At 43.0% G+C, this 23,963-nt stretch overlaps 1 protein-coding gene across 1 annotated transcript in view; it reads left to right on the forward strand.

Moving 5' to 3' along the window:
- LOC141063516 (proton-coupled folate transporter-like) overlaps positions 1 to 23,963 on the forward strand; it is a 614,330-nt gene that overhangs the window by 236,842 nt on the left and 353,525 nt on the right. The window contains exon 3 of the mRNA XM_073557601.1: positions 23,039 to 23,136. Within this exon, the coding sequence (XP_073413702.1) occupies positions 23,039 to 23,136 (98 nt within the window). The remainder of the gene's footprint in view (positions 1 to 23,038; positions 23,137 to 23,963) is intronic.

Raw genomic sequence — 23,963 nt, forward strand, 5'->3', positions numbered from 1 at the left:
TATTCACTACATGATAGACCTATGTCTCTTATCGTATTTTTGAAAGAGGCTCGCCAAGCCCTGTAGTTTTCAGCGCGATCGCTGAACTTTACATATCCCTTAGTGACCAACATACGTCGAGCAAAGAACTTGGCAAAGTCCATCGTGGCTTGATTGGCACTGATGCCAGCTGATGGAGTGTTGTCAGAGTACATGTGTGCTGTGCAATCATACCTGTTAGATGAATGAATGATAGATGTGTAAGCAAATACCACCCTATCTGTTGTGTGGACTGCGGGACCCCTTTTTTACGTGCGTTTCGCTTCTTGCTTCTTCGGGGGGCATGATGTCAGAGTCTAATCAGCTGGTTTTTATATGCTGGTGGACGGAAATCTATCAGAACAGCGAGAATGCAGCGGTGAGTCAGAGGTAATGGACCCAGCGTCTGACGTTACAGACACGCCCCCACCAGCAGGACGTCACTGCTAGGCGGAGGCAAAGCCTGCGGCGCCAGAGGAGACGCGTGACCATGACAACGAGTCAGCACCTTCAACAGGAAGCGCTCCCCACATCAAGTGACATCCAGCAGGAAATAAACATTTCTAAAACCAAACGAGAGGGAGAAATCAGACAGCTGGATACATAGTGCAAATGTTTTGATTACCTGGCTACTTCTAACAGTCAGTGTGAGTAATAGCAAAACAGGTGGAGGAAAACTGAGGAGAATGATCGCTCACATATAATAGAGAGAATGAGCTTTTCCACAACAATCCCGCAGTCCACACAACAGATAGGTTGGTATTTGCTTACACATTTATCATTCATTCCTGGCATGTATCTACCTCTGGCTCTACCCCTTTCAGCATCTATTGTTGTTTTTTACATCGGCTGACAGCCCTTTTGTCAGTGGTTAATGACATAGTATTTAACTATATATTTCTCTTTATATATCTGGCCTAATTCTAACTTTGTATCATTCTCATGCACTATGCACTTTATGTAAACATTGAGAAGACATTGTGTACCTTTATATTTAAGGGATAACATAGAGAGAGCCATTTTTTGTCACTGTTATATGCCTTTGTTCAGATATTGCAATTTGTACCATTATCTATACCTGTGTGTGGCAACTGGGTGTCGCTGATTCCCTTATTTTATACTTCACAAAATAATTTTTTTCTAAATTGTATTTTATTCTATTTTGTATAACAATAAAAAATCTTATATTCTATTAATTGCTCCTGGTTCCATTTTTTCTTTGGTTAATGTTTTGGCTGTCTGTTACCCTAGTTCTTGAAATTATTTTCCTGTAAAATAATAAAAAAATACATGCCACATATTGAACAGTGTGGTATCTCCATCTGACTCCTCATCTATCTGTAGGCTACAAATTGTGGCATTTGAGACATCCATTCAACTGTTTTGGCTGTCAGTTACCCTAGTTCTTGAAATTATTTTCCTGTAATATAATAAAAATACAGGCCACATATTGAACAGTCTGGTATCTCCATATGGCTCCTCATCTATCTGTGGGCTACAAATTGTGGCATTTGAGACCTCCATTCAACTGTTTTGGCTGTCTGTTACCCTAGTTCTTGAAACTATTTTGTGTTAGAAACAAAAAATACAGGCCACATATTGAACAGTGTGGTATCTCCGTAAGACGCTTCATCTATCTGTGGACTACAAATTGTTGCATTTCAGGCCTCCATTCAACCGTTTTTGCTCTGTTTTACCCTAGTTATTGACACCTGTTTGCTAAAAACTAGAAAAATTTTACCTACAGTCCAGATATTTTAAAGTGCGGTTTTCCCGCACACGTATCACATATAAGTTCACTCCGAATTCAGCCATTTGTAGTGATCGTGAAAAATATTGTAGTCCATTTAAAATGGGCAAAGTGTGTGGCAAGGGAGGTGGAAGTGGATGTGATGGAGATTGTGCATAGAGAGGCCGAGGCTGTGGGCAAGCTGAAATTGTGCCAAAAGAAACACCCACATGTACTCGCCTGATCTTCCTGTCCGAATTATTCGGGGACCCCAGAACACCACTATTGAACCCAGAGCAGTGTCAAAAAATTGATGGATTGGATAGCGGATAATGCTTCCACTTACTTTGCCACCACCACCAGCACCCTGTCTTCCACATGGTCAATTCTTAGTAACCATGAGTTCAGACCGCATATTCTTCACCCTGATCCTCCTTCCGCCATGCCGAGCGTCCGGAGACAACTGATCTCACACTTAGATACTCCAAGAGATGTTCACTTTTCCATTTATAGATTCGGGCGTCTTACCCAGTCTACTTGAAGTTGGGTCAAGATGAGATCACATGTAGTGATGCCCAAATATTTGAGCAGCCATGATCACACGAAGGCGACAGTGGGAATGTGTCACAGGAGGTGGACGATGATGAGACACAATTACCAGAAAGTCAGGAGGAGGACCAGGGTGCAGAAGAGGAAGATAAGGTGGTGGATCATATAGTAACTGACCCAACCTGGCAGGAGTACATGTATAGAGAGAACAGCAGCACACAATGGGCGGGAGGCATAGCACCCCAACAGGCAGAAAGAAGCAGTGTGGTGGCCGCAGACAGAAAGCAGAGAACCATTCCCCATAACACCAACATGATGGAAGTTGGCAGCAAAACTGTTAGGACTTCCCGAGCCAGGTTGTTATTTAAAGACTCTGCCGATAACCCCAAACAGGCCATTTGCACCATCTGCCATGCCCGCATGAGCAGGGGTAGCAAAATTAACAGTCTCACCGCCACCAGCATGATCAAGCTCATGGCAGCAAACCACCTGACTTTATGGGCCAAACACAGGAACACTGCGGGTGACACCACTGTTTCTTCCGCTATTGGAAGTGGAAGCCAATCCCCTGTCCATGGGGCCTGCGAAGAAGCCTCCTGCCCTGCACCTGTCGTTACATACACTCAACTACCACCATCATCAAACACGTCCACATCCTTGTCCCAGCACAGCCTTCAGTTGTCCATACCTCCGTTATTGGAATGCAAGCAGAAACACGCAGCCAACGCCCCACAGGCCACAGTACTCAATTCACACATTTCTCGTCTGCTTATGCTCAAAATGTTGCTTTTTAGGCTCGTGGAGATGGAAGCTTTCTGCAACCTGATAGCAGTGGCCATCCCAATATAACCGGTCCCCAGCCGCTACTATTTCTCCTGGTGTGCCGTCCCGGCATTACAAAAGCTCTTGTCCCACAACATCACCCATGTCCTCAACAATGCTGTTACTGTGAAAGTCCACCTAACCATGGACACGAGGACAAGTTCTTGGGGGCAGGGACTGAATGTCTCGCTGATGGCACACTGGGTTAACATAGAGGGAAGCCGGGACCCAGTCAGACCTTAGGATGGAACATGTCCTCCTGACGCCGAGGATTGTGAGCCCTATGTCAATCAGGGTTGCCCCCACAGTCTACAGCTTCTGCACTTCCTCTTCCTCTTCAACCTCCATCTCTGAAATGAGCACAACAGTCACAAGCTGGAAGCACTGCAGCACTGCCTAAATCAAATGGCAACAGACTGTAATGAAGCTAATATGCTTAGGTGAGAAACTGCACAATGCTGAAGAGTTGTGGACAGCTCTGAAAGAGCAGACAGATCTATGGCTGACACCGCTGAACCTACAGCCAGGCATGGTCATATGTGATAATGGCCGGAAACTGTTGGCGACTCTGAGGCGAGGCGAGCTCACACACGTACCATGTCCAATGTGCTTAACTTCGTGGTTCAGCAGTTTCTCAAAACATACTCGGAGCTGCTGGATATACTTGTCAAAGTACTCTGCCTGTGTGCCCATTTTAGAAAGTCAGCTACAGCTTCAGCCGCCCTTGCCATGCTTCGGCAGTGATTGCAGCTTGAAGCTCACCAACTGGTGTGTGATGTCTCCATGCCCTCGAAATCTACACTGCATATGTTGGAAAAGATTTGTGAGCATAAGAGAGCAGTTGTTGACTAACAGCATCAACAAGGCTGTTGGTATTCAGTTCAGACTCCACACATAAGACCTCAGGAATGGACATGGATGTCAGACATATGTACCATCCTACAAAACTTTGAGTACTCCACCAAGATGGTGTACGGCGATGACGCCATAATTAGCATCACCATCCCACTTCTCTGTATTCTGAAAAGCTCTCTGCTCACAATGAAAGATGATGCATTGGAGGCAGAACACAATGAGGTGGAGCAAGGAACCATACAGGGGGATTACACACAGCCCAGCCTCATGTCATCCCAATGTGGATTGGTTGACAATGAGGACAAGGAGGAGGAGAAAGAACAAGAACTACTTTCATGCGCTATAGATGGTACTACAAGCACAACTGTCATACCGTCTGTTCAGCACGGATGGCCTGAGGACAGAGAGGAGGAGGAGGACAGCATGGTCAGTCGTCCTGTTGGTGAGGACATGGAAGTCTTGCCTGTTAGGAGTCTGGCATGCATGGCAGACTTTATGTTGCGCTGCTTTTCCAGTGACCATCGCATTATCAAAATTTTGGGTGACAGTCATTACTAGTTGGTAACACTTCTTATCCCATGCTACAAGGAGAACTTTCAATCTCTTCTTCCAGAGGCAGATGTACTAAAATTTTGCAGTACCAGAGGGCCAATCTTGCGGAATTATTAAAAAAAATTCCCATCTGAAATTGCTGGCAGCAGAGGTCACAGTTCCTTGGACAACCAAAGAGTAGAAGCGAGAGAGACACAACTCCAATCCAGCAGAGGCAGGGGAACAGTGGCAAAGTTCTGGGAGATATTTCTCTGACCCTTCCATCGCCCTAGCCCAGAGGCACGGAGTATTCTCACAAGGAGTGCAAAGTTTGGGAAAATGCTGAGGGAGTACCTTGCAGACCGTACAAATGTCCTCCATGATTCCTCTGTGCCTTTTAATTATTGGGTATCCAAGCTGGACACGTTGGACGAACTGGCTCTCTACTCTTGGAGGTCCTGGCCTGCCCTGCCGCCAGTGTTTTGACACAGCGGGTTTTTAGTGCAGCTGGTGGAAATATAATTGATAAGCGCATCCGCCTATCAACTGAAAATGCTGACAGGCTGACTCTTATAAAAATGAACAAGGGCTGGATTGGGCCAGACTACTCTAGACCACTAAATGATAACAGCGAAGCATACTCTCAAATCCAGTGTCTTTTTTTGGGAGGTGTATTCCCATGGTCTTCTTCACACCCACACATGGGTATACGCATCTTAATTTTGGCTATTTGATGTTATCCTCCTCCTTCTCCACATCCTCATCATCCACCACAACTAGATCACCATGGTGACCATGGTCAGTGATGCAACAGCCAACGTATTGTGTAAAAGGGTTGTTTTGATGCCCTTTAAAAAAATGTTAACACAGTATGTTGATGTGTACCCCCCAGGGGAAATTGTTTTTCAGCCCATACACTTAATGTATAAGTATAAGAGACATGCTCCTTTAAACTGGGAAATCCTTTTTCGGAGGCCAACCTCTGTCTCTTCAGACACCACTACATCACCAGGGTGAACGTGTTCCGTGATGCCACAGCCAAGTAATTATTTTCAAGGGTGTTTATGATCCCGTCCCAAAATTGTTTACACAGTATGTTGAGGTGTACCCCCCCAGGGGGAAATGTTTGTCAGCCCATACAATTAGTGTATGGGCATTGCAAATATAAACTGGGAAAACATTTTTCGGAGGTCATCCTCCACGTCTCTTCAGACACCACCACTAGAACACGAGGGTGAACGTGTTCCTTGATGCAGCAGCTACTGTACTTTTTTGCACGGGCGTTTATGATGGCCATAAAAAAATATTGACACAGTAGGATAAAAATATTGACACAGTAGGATGATGTGTATCCCCCAGGGGGAAATGTTTGGCAGCCCATACACTTATTGTATGGGCATCACAACCATAGGAGACCCGTTCCTTTAAACTGGGAAAACATTTTTCGCAGGCCATCTTCCACATTTATTCCCAAGGGGGATTATGGTGCGTGCAAATTTGGGGCAGGCCTTGTATTCACTTCATGGGCAAACTTTGTGGGAGTCCGAAAATCATAATAATGGGAACTTTGGTTTCATGTGGCCATCCAGTACGTCGGTTCAAAGGGTTATTGTGGTGCGTGTAACTTTGGGGCAAGGAAGGCCTTGCATAACAGTATGGCACTACCAAATAAAAAATAATGGGAACTTTGGTTTCATGTGGCCATCCAGGACATCTGGTCCAAGTGTTATTGGGGTGCATATAACTTTGGGGCAGGGCAGGCCTTGCACTCACTTCATGGGCAAACTTTCTCGTAGTACAAAATCATTATAATGGGTACTTTGGTTTCATGTGTTCATGCAGTACGTCGATTCAAAGAGTTATTGGGGTGCGTGTAACTTTTGGGCAGGACAGGCCTTGCATTCATTTCATGGGCAAACTTTCTGGGAGTCCAAAATCATAATAATGGGAACTTTAGTTTCATGTGGCCATCCAGTACATCGGTTCAAAGGGTTATTGGGGTGCGTGTAACTTTTGGGTAAGGCAGGCCTTGCATTGAATGCATAGGCTAACATTATGGCAGTACCATATGAAAAATAATGGGAACTTTGGTTTCATATGGCCATCCAGGACGTCTGGTCCAAGTGTTATTGGGGTGCATGCAACTTTGGGGCAGGGCAGGCCTTGCACTCACTTCATGGGCAAACTTTCTGGGAGTCCAAAAATCATAATAATGGGAACTTTGGTTTCATGTGGCCATCCAGTATGTCGGTTCAAAGGGTTATTGGGGTGCGTATAACTTTGGGGTAAGGCAGACCTTGCATTCACTTTATGGTGAAACTTTATGGAAGTCCAAAAATCATAATAATGGGAACTTTGGTTTCATGTGGCCATACAGTATGTTGGTTCAAAGGGTTATTGGGGTGTGTGTAACTTTGGAGCAAGGCAGGCCTTGTATTCAATGCATAGCCTAACAGTATGGCAGTACCAAATGAAAAATAATGGGAACTTTGGTTACATTTGGCCATCCAGGACATCTGGTCAAAGTGTAATTGGGGTGCGTGTACCTTTGGGGCAGGCCTTGCATTCACTTCATGAGCAAATTTTATGGGAGTCCAAAAATAATAATAATGGGAACTTTGGTTTCATGTGGCCATCTAGTGTGTCTGCTCAAAGGGTTATTGAGGTGCGTGTAATTTTGGGGCAAGGCAGGCCTTGCATTCACTTCATGGGCAAACTTTCTGGGAGTCCAAAAATCATAATAATGGGAACTTTGATCCAACGTACTGGATGGCCACATGAAACCAAAGGGTTATTGGGGTGCGTGTAACTTTGAGGCAAGGCAGGCCTTGCATTCAATGCATAGGCTAACAGTATGGCAGTACCAAATGAAAAATAATGGGAACTTTTGTTTCATGTGGCCATCCAGGACGTCTGGTCCAAGTGTCATTGGGGTGCGTTTAACTTTGGGACAGGGCAGGCCTTGCATTCACGTTCATGTGCATTCACTTCATGGGCAAACTTTCTGGTAATACAAAAATCATAATAATGGGAACTTTAGTTTCATGTGGCCATCCAGTTCATCGGTTCAAAGGATTATTGGGGCGCGTGTGACTTTGGGGCAAGGCAGGCCTTGGATACAATGTATAGGGTAACAGTATGGCAGTACCAAATGAAAAATAATGGGAACTTTGCTTTCATGTGACCATCCAGGATGTCTGGTCCAAGTGCTATTGGGGTGTGTGTAACTTTGTGGCAGGGCAAGCCTTGCATTCACTTCATGGGCAAATTTTCTGTGAGTCCAAAAGTCATAATAATGGGAATTTTGGTTTCATGTGGCTATCCAGGACATCTGTTACAAGTGTTGGGGTGTATGTATCTTTGGGGCAAGGCAGGGCTTGCATTCAATGCATAGGCAAACACTCTGGGAGACCCATTTTTTTTATAATGGGAAATTTTTTTCATGAGGTCCTCCTATACGTCTCGTCAAAGGGGTATTAGGGTGCGTACTAATTTTTGGCAGCCCAACCAGTCACTACATAGGCTATAACAGTATAGCAGACCCACTGTTTAATAATGGGAACAAAATGCATAGTCAGCTTATGGCTCTCTAAGAAATGTGAGGGTCGACTGCTGAGCCTATAAAAATGGACTTTGTGTTTTTTAGAGTCCCTCCTTCATAAATGAAACAGGATGTGTCTGATGATGTGTCATACTCCACATGGCCAGCTAAGGTTGGTAAAGGACATTTACCAGTGAATGCATTTGTATTGGTTTAAAGCAATGCTACAGTGGAAAAAGCATCAAAAACCCTATGTGTGAACAAGTGGTGGAGGTACATTTTTTGAGGGGGTTCTTTATTTTGCCTTACATACAAATCATTACCCTGGAAAGGATAGGTCTTTAACATATTTCCCAGGAAAATCCATTTTGGTTTCGTTTTTGCATGTTTTTGTGTGCGCCTGTAAAAGTAGCGTAATACTCTGAAAACATTGTTCACAGCTGTGAACTGGGAGTCAGAAATGCTTCCAGGGGTATTTCCCATGATGTTCCCATGGCATTTGAGCACTGTTCCCATTGATTTCAGATGTTTTTAGATCCTAAAAGGACCACGGGGGGATCGCGGTAAAAATGCTCGGTTTTCCCATAGACTTACATTGGGCTCGTTGCTTGGGTCGAGCTCCCGAGCATTCCAATTTGCTTGGCCCGAGCAACGAGCATCCATGCATTTTAGTGCTCGCCCATCACTATTCACTACCTCTCATGACAGCTGATTTCACTCATTGATCACCCACACTATCAAAAATGTTTTCTAATATCTACCGTATTTTTTCAGACTGTAAGATGCATCGGACCATAAGACGCACCTAGGTTTTAGAGGAGGAAATTAGAAAAAAATATTGAAGAAAAGAATTTGGTCAATTCTGTACTTAATATCCCCTATCCTGGTATATATGGTCCCCTCATCCCCATCCTGGTATACATGGCACCCTCTTCCCTACCCTGGTGTCATGATCCAGGTTGGATTATGACAGATTTTGCACAAGTAACCTTTTATTCCTTTAAGCTGTTTGCTTAAAGTTACTTTTGCCCCCGGTGGCCGTTAGGGTCATTACACTGTGGTTGTTTTAGTTATAGTTTTGCCCCCGGTTACCGTTAGGGTCATTGCACTCTGGTTACTTTGGTTCAGTTGCCCCCGGTGGCCGCTGGTGTTATGGCACATGATAATGGAGCAGGTGTGATTCCCTGGCTGCTACCTATAAAGGAGTTGCAGGTGGTCTCACTCACGGTTGGTATTTATTGCTCATTTCCAACCAAGTCTGGTGAAGGAAGGAACTACAGAGAGGAGTTCCTGGCAGCTCAGGGGAGCTCTTGTGTAATAGCTTCAGGCGGAAGCTGAATTCAGGTGTCGAGCTTCAGGGGTGAAGCTGAACTTTGGTGTTGTACTCTGTTGCTGGGAGCAATAGCAACAGAGCAAAGCTAAGTGGTGTTTTTCCCTGTTTGTGACTTTCCTTGTGTGTGTATTAGTGCAGTGGTGGGATTAGTTTCTGCACCGTCCAGTTCACTAGAAAGGGTTAGGTGCAGGGCGAATTAGGGATTCGAGGTATCCAGCTCGTCGCCAGGTGCGGAACCTGCCTAGGGATCCTCAGGAGTGTAGGGACACTGACTCTGGGGAGTGCAGAAGGTCTCCACATCCCTGTTCCCTATTGCAGGGCCCTCCATTGTAACGGTTTCCCCGGTGTTCCAGGGTCATGGGTGTTATAGAAATTTGCCCTGCTGGAGGCAGTGTATCCAGTCACACGTGACATTACACCTGGTATGCATCGCTCCTCTCATCCTCATCCTGGTATGCTTGGCCCCCTCATCCTTATCCTAGTATGCATAGCCTCCTCATCCATATCTTGGTGTGCATGGGCCCCCTCATCCTTATCCTAGAATGCATGGCCCCTCTCATCACCATACTGGTGTGCATGGCCCCCTCATCCCTATCCTGGTAGGAATGGTCTCATCAGAGAAAAAACATTTAAAAATAAAAAATTACACTTACCATTCTGTGCTCCCTCGCAGCAGCTTGTGCTGGTGCCTGCAGCTGTTTTATGCTTGTAAGCAGCACATGGCAGGGATGTCATGCACTGCTTACAAGTAGAGCACAGCTGCCAGAATGCTCACTGTTCTGCACTCCCGGACTATGTGCATGGAGGGCAGTGAGTATTCACTGCTTGCTCTTTAATAGCATGCACAGTGTCAGCTGCCAGCTTCCTGCAGCTGCCTTGTGATCATGTATGCCCGCTACTTAAGAGAAATGAATATTCACCGCATTCCACACCCATGTTGTGCCCAGAACTGAACACAGTATTCCAGATGAGGCCTGACCAAGAAGGAGTAGAGGGGGATAATTACTTCATGAGACCTTTAATCTATGCTTCTCATAATACATAACTGTGTTTGCCTTTTTGCTGCTGCATCACACAGTTGACTTATATGCAGTCTGTGATCTATTAGTGTACCCATGTCTTTTTCACATGTACATCCAACAGTTCTATTCCTCCCATTATGTAGATGTAATTTTTGTTTTTCTTGTCCAGATGTAGAATATTTTATTTCTCTCTGTTAAATACCATTCTATTAGTCACTGCTCATTGTTCAAGCCTCTCTAGATCCTCCTAAATCCTTTCTCTTTCTTCTCTAGTGTTAACTATCCCTCCTAGCTTTGCATCGTCTGCAAATTTGATTAGTTTACCTTCAGTTTCTTTACCTAAATAATGTATAAAAATGTCGAACAACACTGGGGCCAGTACAGAGCCTTGTGGTACCCCACTTGAAACACTCTTACAATTTGATGTGCTACCATCTATTACCACTTTTAGAGTATGATCACAGAGCCAGTTATCTATCCACCAAACAGCAGCCTTGTCAATCCCATACTTGGTCATTTTTTCAATAAGGATGCTATGAAATACTTTATCATATGTCTTATGGCTAAGTGAACATTCCCAGTAACAGAGTTGATCAGGGCATGACTGATGTTATGTGACACATGCTTGTGTAAGGCAGAAGAAATAATGGCAGCTGGTGATCTAGTGCTGAGGAACGGCCTCCGCCATCAGTTTGCTGAAATCTTCCATCTACACCAGCCTAAACGGCAACATTTCCAGAGCAAGCAGTCTGGAAATGTGGCCATTTAGCAATATAGCCTATGGGTGGCTGTGTATTTAAGCTTGCATTCCAAGGACTGGGGTAGGTACAACTGAATGCTGCATCTGGACAAGGACGTGGTTGCTGATGGTCATTGCAAGTGTGTAACAACAGGTGCAGGGTGTGAGACATCTTCATTTGCATGTTGGACAGGGAATTAATGTGGACGTAGAACAAGGGAAGAGATAGTAGTGTCACCCACAGACACTGTTTCTGAAGCCTGGCATGTGGCCTAACTAGTCAGGAGATTTGCTTTCATGTGCCTGAGCATGCTGGTGGTGGTCAGACTGGTAGTTGTGCTGCCCCTTCTGATGCTGGCATGGCAGGTGTTGCAAATGGCCTTTTCAGGGTTAACTGGACTGTCTTTAAAAAGGCGCCAGGCTCGGGAACACCTAAGCCTTGGCCTGGCAACTTTACCTGAGTTGGTGCTCTGGAAAACACTTGCCCGCCTTGTGTCGCCGGCCACCCCACTGCCTCTTCCTGACTGTTGTGGTACTGTAGATCAATCGTGTCTCAACATCATCAACCTCTTGCAACAGTAATTTCATTTTCCCACTGAGAGCGTAGCTGCTCAAATATTTGAGCATCGCTACATGCGATCTTCTCATGTCCCATTTGATTTGGGGAGGGCGATAGGCCAGAATCTATAAATGGAAATTTGATCATCCCTTTAGAGTGCCCAAGTGTGGGATCACTTGTTCCCGGGCACTCAGCATGGTGGGACGAAGGAGAATCAGGGTGAGAATTATGTGGTCCAGAATCATGGCAGTGTGGATATTTTCATATACATTTTCTCACTATAGGCACTATTTATGTTATACTCTACTTGATGTACCATTGATTCATTTACAGGCTCACCATTTTATATGCATCCACTACAGTTTTACATTAATAAAACTTTGCATACAGAATGCTGTAAATTACATCTGGTCACCTACTTAGTTTGTTTCATACATAGTAGATACCTCTCTTGTGGTCCTTCATTGATTATCATTTTTTGAATATTGTGCATTGTACATTGCGGGCACTCTTTTGCTTGTAGTGTCACTTTTTACCATGTATGCCTAATAAAGTCTTTTTTTTACTTTTCTAATTACCTCCTCTCTTCCCAAAAATTTTTTTGGACCTTATGATTGGTATTTTCCTCTTCTGTTTCCTATCTTGATCTGGTCTGCCATTTAAATGTCCATTAGCAAATATATATTTCTTACTGTAAGGAGGCTAATGGCCGCGTGTTCAAAGGGAGGATATGTGTCACAGGGAGGCTGTTCCCTGTGATGTAACCCGGAGTATTTTTCTTTAGTGCACATAAGCACTAGGATGTTGTTTAGTGCACCTGGGTCTGGAATGCCAGTAGCTATGAGAGATGGACCGGTCTGGCTACCCACATACCTCAACCTGTGGGTGTGGTTACAGCCTACATTATGGTGGCTGTTGTTGGCACATGGTCTGTGTCTTGGGAGGGAGAAGCCCTCCTGTGTGTGTGGCTCCAGACTGAGCCTGCATGCTGGACATTGCCCAGTCTGGACATTTTGTGTTATTTTGCCTGCTCTAAAGGCCCTTTTACCATTTGTTGTTGCTTAGGGGTTTATAGAGCAAATAAACCAGCACAGACTTTATTTTAAAGAAACACACCTCCTGCCTTCCTCCTGCCACACCTGAGTGATTACGTTCTCTACATTACATTTGTACACCGGCTATCAGCCATTTAAAACAGGTATTGCTATGCTCAGCGTGTGCTCTATTTAAATGTTTTAGTACAATACTTAAATAAAATCATTTGTGCTTAAACCTCTTTTTTTAAAGTCTGTTGTTTTTACTGATGTTGGGTTGTTGGTGTGAGAGTTTGTGGATGGGGTTCTATGAATATTATTTTCCCTGGGCTGCTTTCCTCTCTTCTTTTTTTCACTGCACCTGAACTTCCTAGGGCAGCTTTAATAGTTCAATGAAATGGCTGTTGAGTCAGTGCGTAAACAATTTTTTTTTTAGTCTGTGGTATTTATGTTGAGTAGTAGGTGCAGATGTTTTTTGGTGGTGTCTTATATATGTTTTCCTCTTATATATGCCTGTCTACTTTCCTATTATTTATATTTTTCATACTTCAATTTGTAAAGTCAGTGCAATTTTTGGACAGTTTAGCAAAATGGTGCTTCAGTCAGGGCATAACTCGAGTATGCAGAAAATGTGTGCACTGCTTTGTTAACATTGCATTGTAACACTTCACAGAAAAGGTGCCGGGGATTGCGCATGCGCAAACTAAAATCTCCAGCACCATTCATTTTCTCTCCTCAGTGATGTAAACATTGCATTGTAATACTTCAAGAAAATGTCACCGTAGATCGCACATGGGCACAATGCAATCTCTGAGGCCATTCACTCTCTCTGATCACCGCCAGTGAATCCACTGCAGCAAAGCAGACATCCTGGATGTAATGACGCTATAGTGTGGTATTGCTGATGCCATCTGTCTCTTTCTGACATCGTGAATGTAATCACTCCGTAGTGTGGTATTGTTATTTTTGGCACACAAACAGTAAACCTGTATAAATGTAGTGTTGGTGCTATCGTAATGGAGCTTACACACTGCTGTGCTGTCTCCGCAGTGGTTCACCCCAGAAGGCTTCCGATCACTATTTGCTCTTGTAAGAACCAATAGGCAGGGAATTGGCATCAAGTGACTGGTGAGAGGCGGCAAGTGGGCACAGAAGATGGGTGATGGATGACTATAGCAAGCAGGGTAGATGGGTGACTGGTGTAGTTGGGGAGTGGGCAGGGGAGATGGATGACTGGTGAGAGCTGTGGAATGGGCAGGGGAGATGACATTCTCCCTCTCGTCGTAACAGCTGTTGACTCTGGCCCACACTGTCCTTCAGACATAAGGACACATCTCCGGTTATATTACAGATTTCTGATGCTATGATGATTCAAATTGATTTACCTCTATTGACACACAAAGCAACTGTGGAGCACATTTGAATTTGTTTCTTTAATTTTTCAAGAACAGAATACGAACCAAAATCTGCAAAATGATTTGTTGCTAAAAGCAACAAGACCTTTTTTTTTAATATTGTCATAAATATGGAATTTATGTCAACACATTTCAGGTATGCTATCCAAAAATTTCTTAAGCGTTGCTCAAAATTAACATAAAAATTACAATACAAAATTGGATGTCTTTGCATTTGCAGCTCAGTATAGTAACTTTAACCCTAAAATGTGTGACGTCTGAACCTTATGCAAATCATATGGAGGAACTCAAATAAATAAGTTTTACAAGTTTATTTCAAAATTGCAAAGTAAGATATGAAAAATGCACCAATTTTGCAGAAAATAGCAAAAAAAAGTAAGCTACCGGGCTTAGGTCCGGGTTACGCATTATTCTCTTCTTAACACTAATCAGCAAAGTAACTTAAAGAGGACTAAAGAGCCTCCAAAAATTCTAAAAACAGCAGAAAGAAAGCAGCAATGTTTACCTAACAAGGCCTCCAGACAAATGTGGGTTGCAGGATTGCATATCTTGGCCAAAATATCGACTATGGCTGGTTTCACACTTGCATTTTTTGCGCTGCTTTTTCGCGCAAAAAAAGCATGTGTTTTTTTTCCTATTCTTAACATGAGTGCGCATACACATGCATTTGTACGCGTTTGTATGTGCATGCGATTTTTTGTAGTGTGCGCTCGGGCACACAAAATGCACTCTGTTGCATTTTTTGAGCATCCGACTTGCCCCAAAAAACGCATGCGCATGCACATTATAGTCTATGGGTGCACTGACGTGCGCATGGTAAAGCGCACGTCAGCGCAAAAAAAGCATGCGTTTTTTTAAAAAAACGCAAAAAAATGCACAAAAACGCATGATGCGTTTTTTATGTGCGTTTGCACTGCGCACGGTGCGCAGTGCAAAAAAACGCAAGTGTGAAAGTAGCCTAAGACCTCACATATTTTTATATGTATTTTCTGCACTTTATTTTTCAGGGTGTAGCCAGGCCCATTTGGTCTTGTAAACTGTGGAGTCTGTTCACATGGGATGCATTTGGATAGCGATGGGCTAATAGTGTGGGCATCACTAATAGGCTGTTAAGCTGGATGCTGTGCCTTACCTGTATGTTAACAACGCCCCATACAAGTCTCTATTGTGCAATAATATACCAAGCATCCACCCCCTCCATGGATTGGTAGGCCGTGAGTGGTTGTATCATCGGTAGTTTTGCACCTGTTTTGACGCCATCTTAACTACATGGGTCTGCTCAAACATTGCTGCCTTCTTTCTCCAATTATTCTCTTCTTGTATCTTCAGGAGCACATCACTTCTCTGCTTTCTGTCTTCCTGCTTACCAGTGGACAGCATGCTCTACTTTGGACCAAAGGCGTTAAGCAATACTTATCCAATCTCTGCCTACCCCATGCTGCAAGCATGAGGCAGCTTTGCCTCTGTAGCATCAGATGAGCACAGGGTACTGATGATGGCTTTATCAAGCAATATAGTCAACTTGAAAGCCATGCTCGTAGTTGTACTAGAATGATCTTACAAGTACACGTGCTTCTCACAAAATTAGAATATCATCAAAAAGTTAATTTATTTCAATTCTTCAATACAAAAATTGAAACTCATATGTTATATAGTCATTACAAACAGAGTGATCTATTTCAAGTATTTATTTCTGTTAATGTTGATGATTATGGCTTGCAGCCAATGAAAACCCAGAAATCATTTTCTCAGTAAGTTAGAATAATTAACAAAAAACACCTGCAAAGGCTACCTAAGCGTTTAAAAAGGTCCCTTAATCTGTTTCAGTAGGCTCCAAAATCATGGGGAAGACTGCTGACTTTACAGTTGTCCAGAATAGTCTTTGACACACTCCACAAAGAAAGTAAATTTTGCATTTCATTTGGAAATCAAGGCCCCAGAGTCTGGAGGAAGAGTGGACAGGCACAGAAACCAAGTTGCTTGAGGTCTAGTGTGAAGTATCCACAATCAGTTATGGTTTGGGGAGCCATGTCATCTGCTGGTGTAGGTCCACTGTGTTTTATCAAGACCAAAGTCAGCGCAGTCATCTACCCGGAAATTTTAGAGCACTTCATGCTTCCCTCTGCCATCAAGCTTTTGGAGATGGAAATGTCATTCTCTAGCAGGACTTGGCACCTGTCCACACTACCAAAAGTACCAATACCTGGTTTTAAAGCAACAGTATCACTGTTCTTGATTGGCCAGAAAACTCGCCTGACCTTAACCCCATAGAGAATCTATGGGGTATTGTCAAGAGGAAGATGAGAGACACCAGACCCAACCATGCAGATGAGCTGAAGCTGCTATCAAAGCAACCTGGGGCTTGAAGCCCAGACCAAGCATTGAGTGCATTTACTGAACATACATTTCAGTAAGCCAACCAGTTTTATAGTATAAACAAACCAGAAAAGAAACGAAGTCTATATCCAAGAATAAAATCACTTCATTATTTATTTGTACTCACAAAAGGCTGTTTAAAATATACATAGATAAAAGTTAACAACCATAAATATGACAATGCGTTACAGAGAGATTAAGGGTCCCGTCACATTTAGCGATGCACCAGCGATTCCGACCACGATATGAACTGGTCAGGATCACTGGTGCGACGCAGCAGCGGTCGATACTTACCTGTCAGACACGGCGATGAAGACGTCCTCCCGCCTGCATCCACGTGTCGCTCGTCGGCGCCAGCAGGAAGCCCAGCAGGAAGCTGACGACGAGAAACGGCCCTGGACGTTCTCGTGCGATCAGCGATAGCCAGCGGGGGAGCTGGTCGGAGGTAAGTATCACATTTAGCATTATCGCTAGCAATATGGCTGCTGCGTCACAAAATCGGTGATGCTTTAGCCTTATTGCTAGTGATATCGCTATGTGTGAAGCCCCCTTAAGGTGCAACTAAGTGCAAGGTTACTAGCAGCAAACACAATTACCATACATAAAGCAAGTGCCATTATGTTCAAGAGGCCCCATGGATACTAATTAGCATAGGTATGATAATCCCCCAGTGAGGTGTGAATTTCTAAATAAACCCATGTTATTAGTCCATAGGTCATAACCTCCAGGTCATTGCTCACCCATTTGCTGTCAGGAACACCACACACTGTGCAGTATCCATGGGGCCTCTTGAACGTAATGGCACTTGCTTTATATATGGTAATTCTGTTTGCTGCTAGTAACCCTGCACTTAGTTGCACCTTAGGGTACCGTTACACCTAGCGATGCACCAGCGATCCCGACTAGCGATATGACGCGGTCAGGATCGCTGGTGCATCGCTAGTTGGTCGCTAGTGAGCTGCCACACAGGCAGACCTCACCAGCGACATCGCTGGAGACGGGGATCGCTACTTACCTGTCAGACGCGGCGATCCTGCGTCCTCCCGCCCGGCTGCACGCGTCGCTCGTCGGCGCCACAGGAAGCCCAGCAGGAAGTGACCAACGAGAAATGATCCAGGAGCTTCTCGCACGATCAGCGATAACCAGCGGGGGAGCTGGTCGGAGGGAAGTATCACATGCAGCGATATCGCTAGCAATATCGCTGCAACATCACAAAATCGGTGACTTTACAGTGATCTTGCTAGTGATATCGCAGTGTGTAACGGGGGCTTTAGTCTCTCTGTAACGCATTGTCGTATTTAGGGTTATTAACTTTTGTCTATGTATATTTTATACAGCCTTTTGTGAGTATAAATAAATAATGAAGTGATTTTATTCTTGGATATAGACTCCCTTTCTTTTATTGTTTGTTTATACATGTAATGGAGTTTTCCATGGGCTAATGCCTGTTTGTGGTGTGGATTACTAGGTATTCACTATCACTAGTGGTTATGATCTCTGCTACTGGGATTTTGTATCAACCGGTTTTATAGGTATGAACTGCAGTACCAGATACAGTCCACAGACAAGAATGGCACTGCTTCTGAAAAAAAAAGGAACAACATTCCCTTTAAATTGTTATAACCAAGATGTTGCCTGGAACTAGATTCAGTTAATGTATATCGTGCACAAAGCAAGACAAACATGTAATACCAAGTATCTCTCTATTAATCCTACTTACAAAGCTGTTGATTTTAACTACAAAAGAAACACATTATAAAAATACTATTGTGTTTGGTTCATTTCCATTCATTTTTATTTGCGTTAGTTTTCAAAAATGTTATAAATAGACATGCATTATATGACACTGAAATCTCTGCATAATGTGCCAAGTAGATGCTGTATATTAAGTCATTTGTCTTTGTTAATGTAATGGTATTCACTTCATATTATAATATGACTCTGAATGTCAGCTTGTATCATTGACATGCTCGCAAATACTTAACCAGCAGAGAGTAAAAATATGCTTTATTTTAACCCCTTTCTGTCATGTAATGTACTATCCCGTCCATGTGCCCTGGGACTTAATTCACAGGGACGGGATAGTACGTCACAGCGATCAGCGGCGCCCACATGGTGAGCGCCGCTGATCGCGGCCGGGTGTCAGCTGATTATCACAGCTGACACCCAGCACAATGTGTCAGGGGCGGTCACGGACCGCCCCCGACACGTTAACCCCTTGCACACCGCAATCAAACACGATCGCGGTGTACCGGGGGTTAACGGAAGCATCGGCAGGGAGGGGGCTCCCTCCGTGCTTCCTTGAGCCCCCCACAGCAGCGCAATGTGCAGTGCTGCTGCAGGGGACTCCATCCCTGCAGGTCCCCGAATCCAAGATGGTGACAGGGACCTTCAGGGGCCTGCATGGAGCTGGCTTCCTCATGCCTGCAAAGCGCAGGCAAGGAGGAAGCCTTGTGCAGTGCCTGTGACAGATCTCTGATCTGTCACAGTGATCTGTGATGTGACAGATCAGCGATCTGTCACATGACAGCTATGTGCCCCCTGGGACAATGTAATAAAGTAAAAAAAAAAAAAAAAAGTGTAAAAATAATTTTAAAAAAATCGCTAAATAAATTAAAAAAATAAATAAAATTCCCAAATAAATTCATTTTTTGGAAATAAAAAAACAAAACAATGAAAGTACACATATTTGGTATCGCCGCGTCTGTAACGACCCGCCCTATGAAACTGTCCCATTAGTTAACCCCTGTAGTGAACCCCTTAAAAAATAAAAATAAAAAACGAAGCAAAAAATAATTTTTTATTATGATACTGCCGAACAAAAAGTGCAATAACGCGCGATCTAAAAGACACATATAAATAACCATGGTACCACTGAAAACGTCATCTTGTCCGCAAAAAATGAGCCACCACACAGCATCATCAGCAAAAAAATAAAAAAGTTAAAGCTCGCAGAATAAAGCGATGCAAAAATATTAATTTTTTATATAAGATTTTTTCCATTGCATAAAAGCGCCAAAACATAAAAAACGACTTAAATGAGATATCGCTGTAATCGTACTGACCCGAGGAATAAAAGCGCTTTATCAATTTTACCACAGGCGGAACGGTGTAAACGCACCCCCCAAAAGAAATTCATGAAACGCTGGTTTTTCTTCATTCTGTGTCCCAAAAATTGGAATAAAAAGCAATCAAAAGATTTCACATGCCCGAAAATGATAACAATAAAAACGACAACTCATCCCGCAAAAAATAAGACCTCACATGACTCTGTGGGTCAAAATATGGAAAAATTATAGCTCTCAATATGTGGTGATGCAAAAACTATTTTTACAATAAAAAGCGTCTTTTAGCGTGTGACAGCTGCCAAAAATAAAAACCCGCCATAAATAGTAAATCAAACCCCCCGTTATCACCCACTTAGAGAAAAATAATAAAATTAAAAGAAAATGTATTTATTTCCATTTTACCATAAGGGTTAGGGTTAGGGTTAGGTCTAGGGCTAGGCCTAGGGTTAGGGCTAGGGTTAGGGCTAGGGTTTGGGGTGTGTTGGGGTTAGGGTTGGAGTTATAATTGGGTGGTTTCCACTGTTTGGGCACATCAGGTGCTCTCCAAATGCAACATGGTGTCTGATCTCAATTCCAGCCAATTCTGAGTTGAAAAAGTCATATGGTGCTCCTTCCCTTCCAAGCTCTGCCATGCGCCCAAACAGTGTTTTACCCCCACATATAGGGTATCAGCCTACTCAGGACAAATTGCAAAACAACTTTTGGGGTCCAATTTCTCCTGCTACCCTTAGGAAAATAAAAAATTGGGGGCAAAAATATCATTTTTGTGGAAAAAAATGATTTTTTTATTTTCACGCCCGGGCATTATAAACTTCTGTGAAGCCCTTGGGGGTTCAAAGTGCTCACCACACATCTAGATAAGTTCCTTAGGGGGTTTAGTCGCCAAAATGGTGTCATTTGTGGGGGGTTTCCACTGTTTAGGTACATTAGGGGCTCTCCAAAGGCAACATGACACCAACAGAGAATTCCATCAAAGTCTGCATTCCAAAACGTCACTACTTCCCTTCCGAGCCCCGACGTGTGCCCATACAGTAGTTTTCTCCCACATATGGAGTATCAGCGAACTCAGGACAAATTGGACAACAACTTTTGGGGTCCAATTTCTCCTGTTACCCATGGAAAAAAAAATGGGCACTAAAAGATCATGTTTGTTGAAAAAATATGATTTTTATATTTTCACGCCCGGTCGTTATAAACTTCTGTGAAGCACTGGGGGGTTCAAAGTGCTCACCACACATCTAGATAAGTTCCTTAAGGGGTCTAGTTTCCAAAATGGGGTCACTTGTGGGGAGTTTCAATAGTTTAGGTACATCAGGGGCTCTCCAAAAGCAACATGACACCCGCAGACCATTTCATCAAAGTCTGTATTCCAAAACATCACTATTTCCCTTCCGAGCCCCGACGTGTGCCCATACAGTAGTTTTCTCCCACATATGGGGTATGAGCGTATTCAGGACAAATTGAACAACAACTTTTGGGGTCCAATTTCTCCTGGTACCCTTGGGAAAATAAAAAAATTGGTGACTAAATGATCATGTTTGTGGAAAAAGTACGATTTTTTTATTTTCACGCCCGGGCGTTATAAACTTCTGTGAAGCACTGGGGGGATCAAAGTGCTCACCACACATCTAGATAAGTTCCTTGGGGGGTCTAGTTTCCAAAATGGTGTCATTTGTGGGGAGTTTTACACTGTTTTGGTACATCAGGGGCTTTCCAAACGCGACATGGTGTCCGATCTCAATTCCAGCCAAAAACGTCAAATGGCGCTGATTCCCTTCCGAGCGCTGCCACGCACCCAAATAGTGGTTTACCCCCAAATGTGGGGTATCAGCGTACTCAGGAAAAATTGCACAATAACTTTTAGGGTCCTGGTATCCTTGGAAAAATAAGAATTGAGGGTGAAAAGATCATTTTTGTGGAAAAAATATGATTTTCTCATTGTACGGCTGTACGTTATAAACTTCTGTGAAGCCCTTTGGGGTTCAAAGTTCTCACCACACAACTAGATATGTTCCTTGGGGGGTCTAGTTTCCAAAATGGTGTCATTTGTGGGGGGTTTCCACTGTTTTGGTACATCATGGGTTTTCCAATCGCGACAGGGTATCCGATCTCAATTTCAGCCAAAAAAGTAAAATGGCGCTGCTCCCTTCTGAGCTCTGCCTTGCACCCAAATAGTCGTTTATACCCACATATGGGGTATCAGCATACTCAGGACAAATTGCACAATAACTTTTAGGGTCCTGTTACCCTTGGGAAAATAAAAATTGGGGTGAAAAGATCATTTTTGTGGAAAAAATGATTTTCTAATTGTACCGCTATATGTTATAAACTTCTGTGAAGCCCTTGTGGTTTCAAAGTTCTCACCACATATCTAGATAAGTTCCTTGGGGGGTCTAGTTTCCAAAATGGGGTCACTTGTGGGAGGTTTCCACTGTTTAGGTACATCAGGGGCTCTCCAAACGTCTGAATTTCAGCCAATTTTGCATTGAAAAAGTCAAATGGCGCTCCTTCCCTTCTGAGCTCTGCCATGCGCCGAAACAGTGGTTCCCCCCACATATCAGGTATCGGCATACTCAGGACAAACTGCACAATAACTTTTGCAGTCCAATTTCTCCTGTTACTCTTGGTAAAAAAAAAATTGAACCTGAAGTTTTTTTTTGTGAAAAAAGTTAAATGTTCTTTTTTTAAAATATTAAAAAAATTCCTGTGAAGCACCTGAGGGGTTAATAAACTTCTTGAATGTGGTTTTGAGCACCCTAAGGGGTGCAGTTTTTAGAATGGTGTCACTTTTGGGTATTTTCTATCATATAGACCCCTCAAAGTGGCTTCAAATGTGATGTGGTCCGTAAAAATAAAATGGTGTTGCAATAATGAGAAATCGCTGGTCAAATTTTAACCCTTATAACTTCCTAACCAAAAAAAATTTTGGTTCCAAAATTGTGCTGATGTAAAGTAAACATGTGGGAAATGTTACTTATTAAGTTTTTTGCATGCCGTATCTCTGTGATTTAAGGGCATAAAAATTCAAAGTTGGAAAATTGCAAAATTTTCAAAATTTTTGCCAAATTTCCATTTTTTTCACAAAGAAACACAAGTTATATGAATGAAATTTTACCACTAGCATGAAGTCCAATATGTCACGAGAAAACAGTGTCAGAATCACCGGTATCCATGGAAGCGTTTCAGAGTTATTACCTCATAAAGGAACAGTGGTCAGAATTGTAAAAATTGGCCCGGTCAAAAACGTGCATACCACCCTTGGGGGTTAAGGGGTTAATTTTACAGGATGCAAATTAAAAATAAGCCATAAAACTAGGAATGACAATCCAGGATAAAATGCAATAACTTGAAATGTTTTGAAAAATTCATTTTAATTTACTAAACAAAATTGAATATTTTCTTTTACTACATAAATGATCATATGGATTTTCTTTCTTTTTTTTACAGGAGAACAGTCCATTTCACTAATGTTTTTAAGTTACCCACCGAGAAGTTTCAATAATGAGCTGTATGGTTGGTACACATCCTCCAAAATGTTGGTTTCAGTAAGTAGGCTGTAATATAACATTGCATTTCAGTTTATAGAATTGTATTGTATTTGTAGCTTAATGGAAAACACCTATTTTAATAAATTTATATGCATGGGCAGAATTTGCCAAATATTTTTTCAGTGAAAACTGTACGGTGTGGAAAGAGGCTGACATACTAACGAGTCTAGTGTTCTAACTCTGAAAATTAATGTCAGAATGCCTTTTTAATCATGATATTACAGTAAGAATTTTTTAATACTACTAAAGAGTGAAACAGTTTATTATGAATTAAAGTGTATCCAGTTTCAACCCACCCAGCCTGACTAACAGCTGCGGTAAGGGCCACATTCACACTACAGTATTTTGGTCAGTAACTCACATAATTTGGAAGACAAAACCAGGAACAGTCATAAATGCAGAGGCGGTGACGTGTTTCTATCTCTGATTGTTCCTCTTCTGGTTTTGGTTTTCAAATACTAATGTGAAATACTAACTAAACAACTGCTGTGTGAACGTATCCTTACATTGATTAGTGTGAGTTTTCAGGCTTGAGGAACACTGAACATGATAATGAAGCTAGGTGGCTAGAGATTAAATTTAACTTTCAACAAGTGTTTGGGTGGTGATGGGGAAAGAGGTGTAGCTAGGTTTTCTGGCACCCCCCCAAAGCACATATGCAAATCGCACACTTAGTCACGTGCAGACGAGCTGCCCTCCCTAATTCTCTCAATGTCCAGTGAGAAACTGAGAAGATCAGTAGAAAACTGTGTGGTCATGTGATCGTCAGAATGAAAATTACATATGAGTGAAGAGGCCATGTGATGACTGCTGGAACCTGCAAT

The sequence above is a fragment of the Dendrobates tinctorius genome, unplaced genomic scaffold, assembly GCF_039654945.1.
Source record: "Dendrobates tinctorius isolate UK_male_01 unplaced genomic scaffold, ASM3965494v1 ptg000250l, whole genome shotgun sequence".
Classification (NCBI taxonomy): domain Eukaryota; kingdom Metazoa; phylum Chordata; class Amphibia; order Anura; family Dendrobatidae; genus Dendrobates; species Dendrobates tinctorius.